The sequence below is a fragment of the Eschrichtius robustus genome, chromosome X (assembly GCF_028021215.1).
Source record: "Eschrichtius robustus isolate mEscRob2 chromosome X, mEscRob2.pri, whole genome shotgun sequence".
Taxonomy (NCBI): Eukaryota; Metazoa; Chordata; class Mammalia; order Artiodactyla; family Eschrichtiidae; genus Eschrichtius; species Eschrichtius robustus.
In genome coordinates this window covers 74,540,798-74,560,532 of record NC_090845.1, presented here as the reverse complement: position 1 = coordinate 74,560,532, position 19,735 = coordinate 74,540,798, and the positions used below count along the sequence as shown (strand labels likewise).

The 19,735-nt window shown below is 36.4% G+C and overlaps 1 protein-coding gene across 1 annotated transcript in view; it reads left to right on the top strand.

Moving 5' to 3' along the window:
- POF1B (POF1B actin binding protein) overlaps positions 1–19,735 on the top strand; it is a 145,568-nt gene that overhangs the window by 109,270 nt on the left and 16,563 nt on the right. Inside the window, exons 8-14 of the mRNA XM_068533418.1 lie at positions 762–789; positions 1,966–2,040; positions 14,785–14,877; positions 15,719–15,832; positions 16,638–16,790; positions 17,132–17,251; positions 18,928–19,056. Of these exons, the coding sequence (XP_068389519.1) occupies positions 762–789; positions 1,966–2,040; positions 14,785–14,877; positions 15,719–15,832; positions 16,638–16,790; positions 17,132–17,251; positions 18,928–19,056 (712 nt within the window). The remainder of the gene's footprint in view (positions 1–761; positions 790–1,965; positions 2,041–14,784; positions 14,878–15,718; positions 15,833–16,637; positions 16,791–17,131; positions 17,252–18,927; positions 19,057–19,735) is intronic.

The following is a 19,735-nucleotide window of genomic DNA, read 5'->3' as shown; positions in this document are numbered from 1 at the left end:
CTGTATCCTTCCCAGCTTTCACCATTCCCCAAAGGAGCCAGTGCCGGACTGGTATAACCACTAACAATTCACTTGCAGCATTTGCCTACGTAACATGGCTTCACAAAGGGACTTCCAACCCTCATGGACAAACCTTCATTTTGATGCTGGAAATTCTATTATCCCACTAGAATTTTGGTCATGCTGCTTAAGGCTATGTCCCTATGTAAACATTCCAATATCCTTTTAAGCTTTGTCACTGCTATACATACTGTAGTGTAGATTGAATGATTAGTGTAGATTACTCAGTCTTGCAAGTTTTGGTTTTGACTAAAAGGGTATGAATAACTTAAAGACACTGTAGGGAGAAGCTGCAATCAAGCATTGAAAGGGAGCAATACAAGGAGAAAAAGGAGGTGGAAATAGAAAATGACTATTATTGTTATTTGTTCACTCAGATAGTATTTCTTGCCAAACTGAGGACTTCTACATCTAGTCACAAATAAACTGGTGTTAATGAATGGTACTAATTCTGCATATTATATTGGTTTGTTATTTGGATGTTGTTCATTTTTAATAGATTAGCTAATTCCAGGAAAATTAACTATTTTTGTCAAGTGCCATTTTAGTTAGCTTTAAATTTTTCATTAGGATTATAAATTTCATTTGGATATATTATATATCAAAAAGTAAGGTAAAATATCTAGAAGACTAACATTTATATATGTCAATGTATATATTTTCCTAAGGTTGTCTGTTTGTTTTTTTTTTCATTCTTGCAGCAAACAAGACTTTGAGTCTACAGACGAGGTAAGTGCAAAAAGAGTTGAAAATCAAATATAGTTGATAACAAAGCAGATTCTGATACTTGCATTAATAATATTGTTTTTAGTTTGGTATTTTTATTAGACTGGAAACACAGGTTAGTGAAAGAAATATTGATCCTTTTGCCTTTAAAATGATATAACCATTTATATCTTTGTAATGGCTTTAAAGGTGATAATTGTAAAAGTAATAATCATTCACACAAAAAATGTTTTATCAGCTTTCACCTTATAATTTAACTTGCCTTTGCCTATGAGAACATTTAAAATTTCATTGACTACATACTCTCTGTTTTACAAAACTGAAATCTATGTTAACTAATTAAATAGCAAATTTAGTTTTAATGTATTTTGAAACCTTGTATGTCCCATGCCACATAGCCAGCAACTTGAGGTAAATATTTTCAAGTATGAATTCTAAATATTATGTATATATATTTTTGTAATAGTTACTTTTAATGGAATAAGTCATCAAATAGAGAAAGAACTGATTTCAAAGTAACAATAACAATGGCTTCTTTTGTGTTAATTTTCATCTTTATTTCCAATGTATTGACATACTGCATTTGTTACAATAATTCAGTAAGCCTTAAATTGCCTTTACAAAGTACTGACTTCAATTCAGATTCTCACTTAAAATTTGTTGAAGCTTCTTAATGTTGCTGTGGCAACATCATAATCTTTCAAAAGTCACCACAGCTCTATGCAAATTCTCAGTAAACCTTTAATTTTATTTTATTTCCTCACATTTTCATTATTTAAAAAATCAGCCTTTAAAGTGTCATATCTACCACCCAACTAAACTTCTAGTTGTTAAAAAATACATGGAAATAAAGTGGTAATGGGATTTAAGTGACCACCCTTTTGTTTTTAAGTTGCTCTTTTTAAAAATAGAAATGGGACATCTGATTGATTGCCCCAAACTTCCCCCTAAACTTCCTGGAAATTCAAGGTTCTTTCCATGGTGTATGTAGTATAATGAATTTTTTTAAAAGTAAGAACTGATAATGCTAGAAGTAAAGTTTGTGGCAACTATTACCCAGAAAGTGAAATAATCTTCTGATGTCCGTAAAAATATGTCCCTCTCTACAAAAGTCTGCTGACCCTCTGATTAAAACACTAACATGTATCTGTTGAAGGATAAGCCTCTCTTTTCTCACAGTCAGAAGACATTGAATCGTTGATTCCTAAAGGATTGTCAGAATTTACAAAACAGCAAATTCGCTATATTCTGCAGGTGAGATGGGGTCAAGAGTGGCTGTGAAGGCAACACTAACAAACCACTAGCCTAGGATGTTCACTTTAATTAAGAACAGAAAGTCCCAAATAAAATTCCTATTTCACAAGAGTTGATTACATTTTTTTTAAACATCTTTATTGAAGTATAATTGCTTTACAATGGTGTGTTAGTTTCTGCTTTATAACAAAGTGAATCAGTTATACATATACATATGTTCCCATATCTCTTCCCTCTTGCATCTCCCTCCCTCCCACCCTCCCCATCCCAGCACTCTAGCTGGTCACAAAGCACTGAGCTGATCTCCCTGTGCTATGCGGTTGCTTCCCACTGGCTATCTATTTTACATTTGGTAGTGTATATATGTCCATGACACTCTCTCACCCTGTCACATCTCACCCCTCCCCCTCCCCATATCCTCAAGTCCATTCTCTAGTAGGTCTGTGTCTTTATTCCTGTCTTGCCACTAGGTTCTTCATGCCCTTTTTTTTTTTCCTTAGATTCCATATATATGTGTTAGCATACTGTATTTGTTTTTCTCTCTCTGACTTACTTCACTCTGTATGACAGACTCTAACTCCATCCACCTCATTACAAATACCTCCATTTCATTTCTTTTTATGGCTGAGTAATATTCCATTGTATATATGTGCCACACCTTCTTTATCCATTCATCCGATGATGGACACTTTGGTTGCTTCCATGTCCTGGCTATTGTAAATAGAGCTGCAATGAACATTTTGGTACATGACTCTTTTTGACCTATGGTTTTCTCAGGGTATATGCCCAGTAGTGGGATTGCTGGGTCGTATGGTAGTTCTATTTGTAGTTTTTTAAGTAACCTCCATACTGTTCTCCATAGTGGCTGTATCAATTTACATTCCCACCAACAGTGCAAGAGTGTTCCCTTTCCTCCACACCCTCTCCAGCATTTATTGTTTCTAGATTTTTTGATGATGGCCATTCTGACCGGTGTGAGATGATACCTCATTGTAGTTTTGATTTGCATTTCTCTAATGATTAATGATGTTGAGCATTCTTTCATGTGTCTGTTGGCAATCTGTATATCTTCTTTGGAGAAATGTCTGTTTAGGTCTTCTGCTCATTTTTGGATTGGGTTGTTCGTTTTTTTGTTATTGAGCTGCATGAGCTGCTTGTAAATTTTGGAGATTAATCCTTTGTCAGTTGCTACATTTGCAAATATTTTCTCCCATTCTGATGGTTGTCTTTTGGTCTTGTTTATGGTTTCCTTTGCTGTGCAAAAGCTTTTAAGTTTCATTAGGTCCCATTTGTTTATTTGTGTTCTTATTTCCATTTCTCTGGGAGCTGGGTCAAAAAGAATCTTGCTGTGATGTATGTCATAGAGTGTTCTGCCTATGTTTTCCTCTAAGAGTTTGATAGTGTCTGGCCTTACACTTAGGTCTTTAATCCATTTTGAGTTTATTTTTGTGCATGGTGTCAGGGAGTGTTCTAATTTCATACTTTTACATGTACCTGTCCAATTTTCCCAGCACCACTTATTGAAGAGGCTGTCTTTTCTCCATTGTATATGCTTGCTTCCTTTATCAAAGATAAGGTGACCATATGTGCGTGGGTTTATCTCTGGGCTTTCTATCCTGTTCCATTGATCTATATTTCTGTTTTTGTGCCAGTACCAAACTGTCTTGATTACTGTAGCTTTGTAATATAGTCTGAAGTCAGGGAGCCTGATTCCCCCAGCTCCATTTTTCGTTCTCAAGATTGCTTTGGCTATTCGGGGTCTTTTGTGTTTCGATACAAATTGTGAAATTTTTTGTTCTAGTTCTGTGAAAAATGCCAGTGGTAGTTTGATAGGGATTGCATTGAATCTGTAGGTTGCTTTGGGTAGTAGAGTCATTTTCACAATGTTGATTCTTCCAATCCAAGAACATGGTATATCTCTCCATCTATTTGTATCATCTTTAATTTTTTTCATCAGTGTCCTATAATTTTCTGCATACAGGTCTTTTGTTTCCTTAGGTAGGTTTATTCCTAAATATTTTATTCTTTTTGTTGCAATGGTAAACGGGAGTGTTTTCTTAATTTCACTTTCAGATTTTTCGTCATTAGTGTAAAGAAATGCAGGAGATTTCTGTGCATTAATTTTGTATCCTGCTACTTTACCAAATTCATTGATTAGCTCTAGTATTTTTCTGGTAGCATCTTTAGGATTCTCTATGTATAGTATCATGTCATCTGCAAACAGTGACAGCTTTACTTCTTCTTTTCCCATTTGGATTCCTTTTATTTCTTTGTCTTCTCTGATTGCTGTGGCTAACACTTCCAAAACTATGTTGAATAATAGTGGTGAGAGTGGGCAACCTTGTCTTGTTCCTGATCTTAGTGGAAATGGTTTCAGTTTTTCACCATTGAGGACAATGTTGGCTGTGGGTTTGTCATATATGGCCTTTATTATGTTGAGGAAAGTTCCCTCTATGCCTACTTTCTGCAGGGCTTTTATCATAAATGGGTGTTGAATTTTGTCAAAAGCCTTCTCTGCATCTACTGAGATGATCATATGGTTTTTCTCCTTCAATTTGTTAATATGGTGTATCACATTGATTGATTTGCGTATATTGAAGAATCCTTGCATTCCTGGGATAAACCCCACTTGATCATGGTGTATGATCCTTTTAATGTGCTGTTGGATTCTGTTTGCTAGTTATTTTGTTGAGGATTTTTGCATCTATGTTCATCAGTGATATTGGCCTGTAGTTTTCTTTCTTTGTGACATCTTTGTCTGGTTTTGGTATCAGGGTGATGGTGGCCTCGTAGAATGAGTTTGGGAGTGTTCATCCCTCTGCAATATTTTGGAAGAGTTTGAGAAGGATAGGTGTTAGCTCTTCTCTAAATGTTTGATAGAATTCACCTGTGAAGCCATCTGGTCTTGGGCTTTTGTTTGTTGGAAGGTTTTTAATCACAGTTTCAATTTCAGTGCTTGTGATTGGTCTGTTCATATTTTCTATTTCTTCCTGGTTCACTCTCGGCAGGTTGTGCATTTCTACGAATCTGTCCATTTCTTCCAGGTTGTCCATTGTATTGGCATAGAGTTGCTTGTAGTAATCTCTCATGATCTTTTGTATTTCTGCAGTGTCTATGGTTACTTCTCCTTTTTCATTTCTAATTCTATTGATTTGAGTCTTCTCCCTTTTTCTCTTGATGAGTCTGGCTAATGGTTTATCAATTTTGTTTATCTTCTCAAAGAACCAGCTTTTAGTTTCATTGATTTTTGCTACTGTTTCCTTCATTGCTTTTTCATTTATATCTGACCTGATCTTTATGATTTCTTTCCTTCTGCTAGCTTTGGGGTTTTTTTGTTCTTCTTTCTCTAATTGCTTTAGGTGCAAGGTTAGGTTGTTTATTCGAGATGTTTCCTGTTTCTTGAGGTAGGCCTGTATTGCTATAAACTTCCCTCTTAGCACTGCTTTTGCTGCGTCCCATAGGTTTTGGGTCGTCGTGTCTCCATTGTCATTTGTATCTAGGTATTTTTTGATTTCCCCTTTGATTTCTTCAGTGATCACTTCGTTATTAAGTAGTGTGTTGTGTAGCCTCCAAGTGTTTGTATTTTTTACAGATCTTTTCCTGTAATTGATATCTAGTCTCATAGCGTTGTGGTCAGAAAAGAAACTTGATACGATTTCAATTTTCTTAAATTTACCAAGGCTTGATTTGTGACTCAAGATATGATCTATCCTGGAGAATGTTCCATGAGCACTTGAGAAAAATGTGTATTCTGTTGTTTTTGGGTGGAATGTCCTATAAATATCAATAAAGTCCTTCTTGTTTAATGTATCATTTAAAGCTTGTGTTTCCTTATTTATTTTCATTTTGGATGATCTGTCCATTGGTGAAGGTGGGGTGTTAAAGTCCCCTACTATGATTGTGTTACTGTCGATTTCCCTTTTTATGGCTGTTAGTATTTGCCTTATATATTGAGGTGCTCCTATGTTGGGTGCATAAATATTTACAATTGTTATACCTTCCTCTTGGATCGATCCCTTGATCATTATATAGTGTCCTTCTTTGTCTCTTGTAATAGTCTTTATTTTAAAGTCTATTTTGTCTGATATGAGACTTGCTACTCCAGCTTTCTTTTGATTTCCATTTGCATGGAATATCTTTTCCATCCCCTCACTTTCAGTCTGTATGTGTCTCTAGGTCTGAAGTGGGTCTCGTGTAGACAGCATATATATGGGTCTTGTTTTTGTATCCATTCAGCCAGTCTGTGTCTTTTGGTGGGAGCATTTAATCCATTTATATTCAAGGTAATTATCGATATGTATGTTCCTATTCCCATTTTCTTAAATGTTTTGGGTTTGTTATTGTAGGTGTTTTCCTTCTCTTGTGTTTCTTGCCTAGGGAAGTTCCTTTAGCATTTGTTGTAAAGCTGGTTTGATGGTGCTGAACTCTCTCAGCTTTTGCTTGTCTGTAAAGATTTTAATTTCTCCATCACATCTGAATGAGATCCTTGCTGGGTAGAGTAATCTTGGCTGTAGGTTTTTCTCCTTCATCACTTTAAGTATATCCTGCCACTCCCTTCTGGCTTGCAGAGTTTCTGCTGAAAGATCAGCTGTTAACCTTATGGGGATTCCCTTGTGTGTTATTTGTTGTTTTTCCCTTGCTGCTTTTAATATGTTTTCTTTATATTTAATTTTTGACAGTTTGATTAATATGTGTCTTGGCGTGTTTCTCCTTGGGTTTATCCTGTATAGGACTCTCTGTGCTTCCAGGACTTGATTAACTATTTTCTTTCCATATTAGGGAAGTTGTCAACTATAATCTCTTCAAATATTTTCTCAGTCCCTTTCTTTTTCTCTTCTTCTTGTGGGACCCCTATAATTCGAATGTTGGTGCGTTTAATGTTGTCCCAGAGGTCTCTGAGACTGTCCTCAGTTCTTTTCATTCTTTTTTCTTTATCCTGCTCTGCAGTAGTTATTTCCACTATTTTATCTTCCAGGTCACTTATCCTTTCTTCTGCCTCAGTTATTCTGCTATTGATCCCATCTAGAGCATTTTTAATTTCATTTATTGTGTTTTTCATCATTGCTTGGTTCCTCTTTAGTTCTTCTACGTCCTTGTTAAATGTTTCTTGCATTTTGTCTATTCTATTTCCAAGATTTTGGGTCATCCTTACTATCATTATTCTGAATTCTTTTTCAGGTAGACTACCTATTTCCTCTTCATTTGTTAGGTCTGGTGTGTTTTGACCCTGCTCCTTCATCTGCTGTGTGTTTTTTTGTCTTTGCATTTTGCTTATCTTACTGTGTTTGGGGCCTCCTTTTCACAGGCTGCAGGTTCGTAGTTCCCATTGTTTTTGGTATTTGTCCCCAGTGGCTAAGGTTGGTTCAGTGGGTTGTGTAGGCTTCCTGGTGTAGGGAACTAGTGCCTGAGTTCTGGTGGATGAGGCTGGATCTTGTCTTTCTGGTGGGCACATCCACGTCTGGTGGTGTATTTTGGGGTGTCTGTGGCCTTATTATGATTTTAGGCAGCCTCTCTGCTAATGGATGGGGCTATGTTCCTGTGTTGCTAGTTGTTTGGCATAGAGTGTCCAGCACTGTAGCTTGCTGGTCGTTGAGTGAAGCTGGGTCTTGATGTTGAGATGGAGCTCTCTGAGAGATTTTCATCATTTGGTATTATGTGGAGCTGGGAGGTCTCTTGTGGACCAGTGTCCTGAAGTTGGCTCTCCCACCTCAGAGGCACGGCCCTGATGCCTGGCTGGAGCACCAAGAGCCTTTCATACACACGGCTCAGAGTAAAAGGGAGAAAAAATAGAAAGAAAGAAAGAAAGAGGATATAATATAGTGAAGTAAAATAAAGCTATTATAAAGCAAAGCTATACAGACAAAATCTCACCCAGAAGCATATACATATACACTCACAAAAAAAGGAAAAGAGGAAAAATTAATATATCCTGCTCCCAAAGTCCACCTCCTGAATTTGGGATGATTCATTGCCTATTCAGGTATTCAACAGATGCAGGCACATCAAGTTGTTTGTGGAGTTTTAATCCGCTGCTTCTGAGGCTGCTGGGAGAGATTTCCCCTTCTCTTCTTTGTTCGCACAGCTCCCAGGGTTCAGCTTTGGATTTGGACCCGCCTCTGCGTGTAGGTCGCCTGAGGGCCTCTGTTCCCCGCCCAGACAGAACGGGGTTAAAGGAGCAGCTGCTTCGGGGGCTCTGGCTCACTCAGGCCGGGGGGAGGGAGGGGTACAGAGGAGGCGGGACTAGCTTGCGGTGGCAGAGGCCAGCCTGACGTTGCACCAGCCTGAGGCACGCCATGCGTTCTCCTGGGAAAGGTGTCCCTGGATCACGGGACACTGGCAGTGGCAGGCTGCACCAGCTCCCGGGAGGGGCGGTGTGGAGAGTGACCTCTGCTCTCACACAGGCTTTTTGGTGGCGGCAGCAGCAGCCTTAGCGTCTCACGCCCGTCTCTGTGGCCCGTGCTGATCGCCGCGGCTCACGCCTGTCTCTGGAGTTCGTTTAGGCGGCGCTCTGAATCCCCTCTCCTTGCGCGCCGCGAAACAAAGAGGCAAGAAAAAGTCTCTTGCCTCTTCAGCAGCTGCAGACTTTTTCCCGGTCTCCCTCCCAGCCAGCTGTGGTGCGCTAACCCCTTCAGGCTGTGTTCACGCCGCCAACCCCAATCCTCTCCCTGCAATCCGACCGAAGCCCGAGCCTCAGCTCCCAGCCCCGCCCACCCTGGCGGGGGAGCAGACAAGCCTCTCGGGCTGGTGAGTGCTGCTTGGTGCCGAGCCTCTGTGCGGGAGTCTCTCCGCTTTGCCCTCCGCACCCCTGTGGCTGTGCTCTCCTCCATGGCTCCGAAGCTTCCTCCCTCTGCCACCCGCAGTCTCTGCCCGCGAAGGGGCTTCCTAGTGCGTGGAAACCTTTCCTCCTTCACGGCTCCCTCCCACTGGTGCAGGTTCCGTCCCTATTCTTTTGTCTCTGTTATTTCTTTTTTCTTTTGCCCTACCGAAGTACGCGGGGAGTTTCTTGCCTTTTGGGAGGTCTTATGTTTTCTGCCAGCGTTCAGTGGGTGTTCTTTAGGAGCAGTTCCACGTGTAGATGTATTTCTACTGTATCTGTGAGAAGGAAGGTGATCTCCGCGTCTTACTCTTCCGCCATCTTCTCTCCTTTTCAAGTTGATTACATTTTGATTAAACAAGGGTTGCTTTATAGTTTGGTCAGACTACCAAACACTAGTATTGAATGACTAGCATTCAGGAAATTATTACAGAAATATTCCGAGCTGTGGAATGCCCTTAATCTCTCCTCACTGCCGTAGCACAACCTGACTCTAACATATAGGATTTTCCCTCCTCTTCTCCATTCTACTTTCTATACCTCCCTACCCTACCCCTGGCAAATGGAAAGGCCAATGACTTGATTTTCCTGAATTGTGGAATGCTAGAGACCACTGCAATAGTAAATTCCCCTACACTGAAGGGAGAGACAGACCAAGACGGATCAAGATAGGTGCTAAAGAAATAAGGCTAAAATGAAGAGTACATGTGTTTGCAAGAAAGGATTCTAAAGATAATCTAGTTTTGTCTAGTGAGGCAAATTTCTAAGTTTGATATATGGTCTCAAATCTTTGTTGATCATCCAGATATTGGACCTGACATCTTATCTGTGAAACTTAAATGAAATATTTTTAGTGGCACACAGTCTGTATTATAAAGAGATAGTGGTATGGGGAACACATATGCTCTGCAGAACCTGAATCTTGGATACATCCTTGGTATTATTTCTGGTGGCAGGATGTCCATCCAAAGTGCATTCAAGGCCTATTTCCTCAAAAAACTCTGAGAATGTTTGCATCTAAGTTCCTGAGAAACATTAGTCTGTAGTTTTCTTGTATTTGCTTTGATTTTGGTGTCAGGATAATCTAGCTTCATGAAATGAATTAGTAAATGTCTCTTCCTTTTCTGTTTTCTGGAAGAAACTGTATAGACATGGTGTTAACTCTTCTTTAAACATTTGGTATAATCCTTCAGTGAAAATATCTGGGCATGGATATATATTTTTCAAGAGTTTAAAAAAATTCTAAATTCAATTCCTTAGTAGTTACAGGTCTAGTCAAATGATCTGTTTCATATTGGGTGAATTGTGGTAACCTGTGTTTTTTAAGAAAGTAGTCAATTTTAACTAAATTGTCAAATTTATATGTGCATAATTATTCACAGTATTCCCTTATTACCCTTTTGATGTCTGTGGGGTCTGTATTACTCTTCCCTGTTTAACTCCTGACACTAGTGATTTGTGTCTTCTTTCCTTTTTTGTTGTCAGTCTTGTTGGAGGTTTATCAATCTTATTGATTTTTTTCAAAGAACTATATTTTAGTTTTATTGATCTCTATTGTTTTCCTGTTTACACTTCCATTGATTTTTTTTTCTCGTCTGTATTATTTCCTTCCTTTGCTTGCTTTTGGTTTATTTTGCTCTTCTTTGTCTAGTTTCTTGATATAGAAAGTTAGATTATTGATTTCACACCTTTTCTATTTTCTAATGTAAGCATTTAGTGCTGTAAATATCCTCTCAGCATGGCTTTAGTTGTGTCCAAAAGTTATGATATGTATTTTCATTTTCTTTCAGTTTTATATATTTTTTATCTCCCTGTAGACTTCTTCTTTGACTGGTGGATTATTTAGAAGTGTATTGTTTACTTTCCAAGTGTTTAGAGATTTTCCTATTGTCTTTCTGTTATTCATTTCTAGTTTGATTCCACTGTGGGCAGAAAATATACTCTGTATGAGATCAATGTTTTTGAAATGGTTAAGTTTTATAGTCAAGGATATGGTCTATTTTGGTATATGTTCCATGGGAATATGAAAGGAATGTGCATCTGTTGTTGGATGAAGTATTCTATAAATGCTGATTAGATCCTTTGGTTGATGGTATTGTTGAATTATTGTATTATGTATTCTTGCTCATTTTCTGCTAAGCAGTACGATCAGTTGCCGAGAGAGGGGTATAAAAGTGTTCAGTTATATCTGTGGGTTTGTCTATTTCTCCTTTCAGTTCTATCAGTTTTTTTTTTGATACAGTTTGTAGCTCTGTTGTCTGGTGCACAAACATTTAGGATTGCTATGTCTTCTTGGTGGACTGACTCTTATTATGTAATGTCCCTCTGTGTCCCTGGTAATTTTCTTTGGTCTGAAGTCATTTTTATCTAATATCAATAGCACTCCTTTCTTTTGATTAATGTTTGCATGGTATATCTTTTTTCCCAACTTTTAAATTTCATTATGTATATTTTAATTTTCATTATCTTTGAAATGAATTTCTTATAGAAAACACATAGTGAGGTCATGTTTTTTCTTATCACTCTGTCAATCTGTCTTTTAACTGGTGTATTTAGACCAAGTTGTAATTATTGATATGTTAGGGCTAGATCCGCCATTGTGTTTTCTGTTTGTTCTGTTTTTTGTTTCTCTGTTTTCTTTGTCTTGCTTTCATGTGGATTACTTGAATATGTTTTAGAATTAATTTTGATTTGCCTCTAGTGCTTTTGAGTGTATCTTGTAGTATAGCTTTTTTAGGGGTTGCTCTAAGTATTACATTATATATCCATAACTTATCCCCGTGTATTGGTGTCAACATTTTATCAGTTTCAGTGAACTTCAGAAAATTTTGCTTCGTTTATCTTTCTTTAACCTCCATATTTATAATTTTTAAAATATTTTCTCTACAGACATTGAGAGCCACATCAGACAGTGTTATATATATATATTTTCTGCTTCAATCTTCAAATATAATTTAGAAAATGCAAAAGGAGAAGGAAAGCCCACTGTGTTTACCTATAGTTTTGCTTACTGTGTTACTTCTTCCTTCTTGATATTCCAAATTCCTTCTTTTATTATTTTCTTTTTCTTCAGAGAACTTCCTTCAGCCATTTTTTTAAGGGTAGGTCTGCTAGTGAAAAATTCTTTTTCTTTTCTTCTGAAAATGTGATTTCCCCTTCATTCCTAAAGGTTGTTTTCATTGCATACAGAATTTGTAGTTGACAATTCTTTTCTTTCATCACTTTAAAAATGTATGCCACTTCCTTCTGGCCTCTATGATTTTTCATGAGAAATCGGTTGTCATTTGAAATGCTATTCCCAATAGTTAAGGTTTCTCTTGCTGCTTTTAAGATTTTAAATTTATCTTCAGTTTTAAGAAGTTTGCCTTATAAGTCCAGGCATGGATTTCTTTGGGTCTATCCTTTTTAGGGTTTGCTCAACTTCTTAAATCTGTCTATGTTTTTTTTTTTTTTTGCTAATTTGGGGAAGTTTTCAGCTATTATTTCTTCATATACTTTTCCAGCTCCCCCCTCTTTCTTTTTTCCTTCTAGGATTCTGATGACATGAATGTTAGATATATGTCATACTCCCATTGGACACTGAGGCTCTGTTCAATTTTCTTCCAATCTATTTTTTCTCTGATGTTCAGAACTGAGTATTTTCTATTGTTCTGTCTTCAAGTTCACTGATTCTTTGCTCTATGCTTTCCATTCTGCTTTTGAGTCCATCCACTGAGGTTTTTGTTTTTGTTTTTGTTTTTTAGTTATTGAGTTTTCAGTTCTAAAATTTTCATTTAGTTACTCTTTATAGATTCTGTTTGTTTTCTGAGATTTTCTGTTTTGTTGCTGAGACTTTCTATTTTTTATTTGTTTTAAATCTTTGTAATTTCTTGTTGAAACTGTTTTTAATTTGGTGTGTTTTTTAAATTAATTTTTATTAGAGTATTGTTGCTTTACAATGTTGTGTTAGTTTCTTGCTGTACAGCAAAGTGAATCAGTCTTACATACACATATATCCCTTCTTTTTTAGATTTCCTTCCCATTTAGGTCACCACAGAGCACTGAGTAGAGTTCCCTGTGCTACACAGTAGGTTCTCATTCGTTATCTATTTTACACATAGTAGTGTATTTATGTCAGTCCCAATCTCTCAGTTCATCCCACCCCTCCCTTCCCCTCTTGGTAACCATAAGTTTGTTCTCTACATCTGTGACTCTATTTCTGCTTTGCAAATAAGTTCTTCTCTGCCATTTTTCTAGATTCCACATATAAGTGATATTATGTGATATTTGTTTTTCTCTTTCTGACTTACTTCACTCTGTATGACTGTTTCTAGATCCATCCACGTCTCTACAAATGGCACTATTTTGTTCCTTTTTATGGCTGAGTAATATTCCATTGTATATATGTGCCACATCTTCTTTATCCATTCCTCTGTTGATGGACATTTAGGTCACTTTGAAACATTTTTAAGATGGCTGCTTTAAAATCCTTGTCAGATAATTCTAACTTTTCTGATATCTTGATGTTGGCATGTATTAACCCTTTTTTCTTATCAAGTTGAGATTTCCTGGTTCTTAGAATAAGTGATTTTTTAAAATTGAAACCTGGACATTTTGGGTATTATGTTCTGACTTTGGATCTTATTCACATCTTCTGTTTTAGCAGGCCTCCTCAGATACTGAGCAACAGGGGAAGTAGGGGCATGACCTGTTACTGCCAGGTGGGGGTGGAAGTCGAGGTTCCCCACTCTGCCTCTGTTGACACAGGTTGGGGGAGTAGCTCTTTATTCTTCCTTGGCAGGTATAGGAAGTGTGGTTCTCTACTAGGCTCCCACTGAAAATACCCTGGTTTGGATGGGGAGGTGTGTTGTGTTACTGTTCCCTTGTTGGCCTCTACTGACACTGCAAGGTGAATGGCCTCATTTCTGTTGGGCAATGATGAAAGTCTTGACACTTCACTAAGAATTCTCTGACATCACCCAAGCAGGGAGGTTGAGAGAGAGAGTCTACGTTCTCTTCTTGGCTTTTGATGGTTTGGGTGGGCGTAGAATAAAGTTGCAGATTTTTTTCTGTGGTGTTTGGCTGGAGTAGACTGGTTATTATCTAAATGCTATCTGCCTTCCTAGGCTGCCCTTTTCATGGTACTTTGGGTAGAGAGAGCAGGCTTTTCTAGGGACTTTTGTTGTCTGTATCCACAGGTTTCCCCAATACCACTCATATATGAAGCAAAAAGAAAACCCAGGAAATCACTTCTGTATTATTCCTTAGCTCCCAATGTTCTCAACCAGACTTTATTCTTTTTTTTGTTAACTTTCAGAGTCTTTTTATGTTTGTTTTATACATAAAGTTCAGGGTTTTTAGTTAGACTTAGCAGGAAAAATAGAGAAAAGTATTTCTGCTCCATCTTTTCAGAAACAGAAGTTGCCTGTTTTTAAAACCATTTTTCTTTGAAGAAATGAGTTTAATCTAGTTAAAGGGTTTTTCTCCCTCTTTAAAATTTGAGATATTTCTATACTTTAAGGTTAAACTTAATTTGTATTAGATTCTTCTCAACTCAGGCAAAATCCATGCATTTGGCAACACACTTACAGAGATGCAATTTATTACTTGAAGGTTGACTATCTATCTTTTCTAATCTTTAAATAGAGAAGAAAAGTAAATTTGAGAATTTGCTGATACATTTCTGTCGTGAGAAAGATGATATTTATCATGGAAAAAATAAGAGACCCTTGTTTTAATAGCATAGCTATGATCTCTTCAGGGATATTGCTTGGATTACTAATGCATGTTATTGACCAAATGCTTTGCATCACTATTCTAATATTGTCATATCAAAAATGAAACTGTTAATAAGTTTGCTTGTAGGAATAGAAAAATAAGATTATTATTACTTATACTGCCTATTTTTAAATGCTAGTAAAAATAAACCATCAATCATTTTCTTCCTCCAGATGAGGGGTATGTCTGATAAATCACTCCGGCTAGTGCTGTCCACATTCAGCAACATACGGGAGGAGCTTGGACATCTTCAGAATGACTTGACAGTAACATTTATTTTGATTTTTCTTTCCAAATCTTTTCTAGTTCCTAGCTTCATAACATAGAAATCAAAGCATTCAGTATACCTTTTCAAAATTTAATACAACACAACAACATTGTGCTCACCCAGATATAGTTATTTTCTTGAAACAGTTAATTGGGGTTGGGAGAGAGGAGTTAAGAGTTATCCAATGTGAAAATGAAAGAAAGTTGGGTGCACACTTATTACTTAGTTTACCGCTAAGGTAATTTAATGCTTAAAGCCAGGGAGTAGTTTGTAAAATTAGAATAATCTGACTCTGATTCAGAATTTCCCCTTTTCTGTAATAATAAAGCATACTTTGAATTTCTTTGAATACTTGAAAACTTCTTTCTCCAAGAACTTAACATTTTCTATTTTCTATTCTAATTGGTGTTCTTCATGACATCAGCTAGATACATTCAGAATACGTTCCATACAATGAATAACTCCTTGAGGACTTTGGAGTGGGTTTTCTTGTTTCTGGGTTCTGATGAACACATTTAGGCTCTTAATTTGAAAATTCACCACCTGCTGGGATTAACAAGGGTCTTTGTAGATTGAAGAAAAACATTAAAATAATTCAAAAGGTTCTGCTTCATTGTACTTACAATTAGTCAATTCATCAAAATGTCCATCGATGCGGGTTTTTAAATTTTCAATCCTTTGTATCCCATAGTTTGATTAACTTTTAAAAATTCTGTTTTATTAAACAACTACAAATGAAACAAGTGCTTATTTAAACCTTCCAATGTAAACAGGTCTTTGTATTACATAACTGTTGACAGGTTTCTGTAATTCTGAGTCATAAATAATTTTGCTTCTAGTCACTGGAAAATGACAAGATAAGATTTGAGAAAGACTTGGCATTCAAAGAAACTCAAATAAAAGAGTATGAAGAACTCTTAGCATCAGTGAGAGCAAATAATCGCCAGCAGCAGGTAAGTTGACATTTTCTTTGATAATAAATTTGATAGCTTTTCATATGCACAATTACTAGCACATTGGAGTTATGAGATATAATCCAGACAATTAAAATATGATAGAACAATTTGTTCATATGGGAATTGAGTGGCCTTTGGGTATTTCCAATTACTGAAGCCCTCTCAGAAAAATAGATAACCCCAAGTATTTTAGATAGAAAGTATATACAATCCACAATTATCTGTTTTGCTGGGTGACAAAAAATGTATAAATATTGAAAATCTAAGTTCACTCGTTCATTTAATCTACTAATGTGTCAATAAAAAAGTTTTTGTAGATCTTAACACATGTTTGTGCAATGAATAACTGAATGAATGAACTCTAGAAGATTTCTCCATATACCTGAGCAGAGAAGATTCTTAGGAAATCATAATGAGTCTCTGAGGCCTGTCCATTCCTAAAATTCACTCCCATGACAGTCCCAAATTTTGGCTGGGTTTTCATTTGTCACATAATCAGGCATATGGTCATTTTGGTGCCTACTAGAAGGCAGGTTACGGTATTGTCAAAAAGCAGCAAGAGTCAGATTGCTAGATTGGTACATTGAACATTCATCTAATCTTGATTCCTTCTCACTCAAGATAGGCAAGTGAGGGTAATGTCTTTCATAGCTGATTTAACTTACCTTTTAAGGTTAAATATATAAGAAAACTGGGCATGGAAAAATATCAATATTTGCTTTGTTTCATTGAATTAATCAACTAAAAGCACTCTCTCCAAAAGTAGAATCCATTTGTCTTATTTACTGTGTCTTCTTTACAGCAACGACTTGAAGACTCAACCTCAAAATGCCAAGCATTGGAAGAAAACAATCTTTCTCTTTGGCATACACTATCAGACGTAGAATATAAACTAAAAGAACTGGAATACTGTAAGCGTAATTTAGAGCAAGAGAATAAAAATCTTAGAGTGCAGGTATTCAAATTTTGTTTTAAATATATGTTATTGCCTTAGTTATATGGTTGTAATCCTAGCATTGGCTATATATATATATATATATATATATATGTATATATATATATATATATATATCCACTTCATCTCGAGAAAATATGTAGACTGCTTTCTGATGATCTCACATGCAGTTAGGTCTTAACTCACTGCCATTTGAGCTGTGTAATGCAGTTCCTAAAAATCACTCTCATTATTTCAATGTCTTGTTTAATCAAGTGGTTTTCATCTATTAATGTCTTGTCATGTAATATGTATTTCCTTCATAACAGTCTAACTACAGAAATTTATTTTGTCTTGTGTAGCTTTCAGAGACTTGCACAGGCCCGATGCTGCAGGCTAAAGTGGATGAGATTGGCAACCATTACATGGAGATGGTAAAAAACTTAAGAATGGAGAAAGATAGAGAGATCTGCAAACTAAGGGTATGTAGATCCTACACTGCATAAATACACAGTACAGCACAAACTTTCTAATAAGATAATGATAGTCTCAAGTTTAATGCTACAAAGAAAAATCAACCAAAGGTAGAGTTTTAGGAGTATGCCATAGAACCATTTGTTTAAATACATATCACTATGTAGGGAATATTGTTAAATTGTCTTGTAATTTAGCTTCATCTTTTCTAGGAAAGCAAAAGAAGACCTTAAGTTCAGGGTTGTTGATTTTTAATTTCTATTTATTTATTTATTTTTTTTGGTGACGGGGGAACACTTTATGATCTTGCCTAAAGCCTGCTCTATGCAGCCAAGCAACTTTCAAGATTATCCAGTGAAGCCACATTTGACTTCATAAATATCCTCACTTGATTTTGAAGGATGATAGCTAGCAAGAGTTTTGTCAAGCACATGGATAAAAACTGTTGAATTATATACCTGTAATTGGCATCAAAATTAAGGTGATATTTGTGAGAATAAATATACATTGCCTTATTTTGTCATTCTAGGTCAAATTGACTAACCCTTAATTTACTGATTCCTAATTGTAGTTATATAAACTCAAATATTTTAATAGAAAAACTGACCACAGTGTTTTCTCTCTAAATATAATGTATAGTCTTTACCAAAAATCAAAACGAAACAAAATAGAATTTGTTCAAAAGTCTGCTGATTTTTCTTGCAGATTTCCTCCACTGGTTTCTTTTCCATCTGAACATTACTAATAACACTTTAACCTAAACAACCATCTGTGCACACATAATGCAGTAAAGAGGGAAATGGACAGGATTTGCAGTCAGAAGACTTGTCATGGAGTTGCAGCTATGTTGCTTACTAGCTGTTGTGCCTTTGTGTCTCTGGATCTCATTTACCTGTTTTGTAAATAAAGATTATAATAATACTTATCTTGGAGGGCTGCTGTGAGGACTGAGATGAGTCATGAAGGAGGAATATGTTGTGAACTGCAAATTATGATATAATATTTGTTATTGAGTTTTCCTTAATTAGTATTTGAAGGAATATAAAGTACCTGTTTTCTTAGGTTTATTTTAATTCTTGTTGCCTAGGACTTTTACTTAAGTAATGCCTAAGCCTAAATAGTAAAGTTACCTTTTAAAAATGAGAAATTTCTTGGACTTCCCTGGTGGTCCAGTGATAAAGAATCCACCTTACAATGCAGGGGACTCGGGTTCGATCCCTGGTCAGGGAACTAAGATCCCACATGCCATGGGGCAACTAGAGTCCATGCGCCACAACTACTGAGCTCATGCACCTCAACTAGAGAGCCCGCATTGCCACAAACTACAGAGCCCATGTGCTCTGGAACCTGTGCGCCACAACTAGAAAAGGGAAAACATGCACGCCACAATTAGATAGAAGCCTCAATGAAGATCCCACGTACTGCAACTAATATCCGACGCAGCCAAAAATAAAAAATAAAAAAATAAACAATAAATCTTAAAAAAAAATAAGAAATTCCTAATTGGCATTTCAGTTCACATATTACATTCATAAAGCTCTTTAAATGTTTATAACTATTGGTATTTTGCTCTTCATTTCATAACTAGCTGTATGACTTTATGTCACTTAACCTCTTTGGAACTCAGTTACCCATTTTGTTAAATGAGAATTATAATAATTCTTAGTTCTTTTTAAATCCTTAGGCTCAATTAAATCAGTACCAAAAAGATGTTTCAAGAAGAGAAGGAAGTTGCAGTGACTTCCAACTCAAGATTCATGAACTGACAAGCTTGCTGGAAGAGAAGGATTCCCTTATAAAGCATCAATCAGAGGTAACAGAGAAGGGGTCAAGGTGGAGATGAACCATACAACTCAGCCCCGTTGGATAAATACTTCCCACAAACTATAAAAAGACATGTTTCCAAGACTTACTTTATTCATGAAGTAGAATGTGAGTGCCTATGAGAAGTAGAAGACTCACATTTCAGGAGAAATAATTCAAATAAAAGCTAGAATTGAAGCAAAAAATATGTGCTATTGTGCCTTTAATAATTTTAAGACATTGATTTTCTACCTCATTAGCAGTCAAACTCCCAATAAGGCTGTGAGCTGCTTCAACAAGGGACTGTGTTATATTCCTTTCTGTGTCAGTAGCATGTAGCCCAAGATCTGTCATAAAATAGGTACTGAAGGAAGAAACTACCCAAATGGTGGCTAATGTTGTATTGCTGTTATTGAACAAATGGTACTTGTAGTAACGTTCAGTGATAGATTTTCTGTTAGGAAACAATATCTGCTTCCATATTGAAATTTCATACTTTTCTGTTATAGCTACACATTTAAATCTTTGGAACAAAAGTTTTCACATCTTCATCTTGAGAATCATGCCCATTCTATCTCATGTTATCCCTTAAGTATAGAACCAGTTAGTGGATTCCTGCAGAGACTTATAATGTAACTGATTAGGTACCATGAAGCAAGACTATAGGGAATTCAACAAGTGGGATTGGA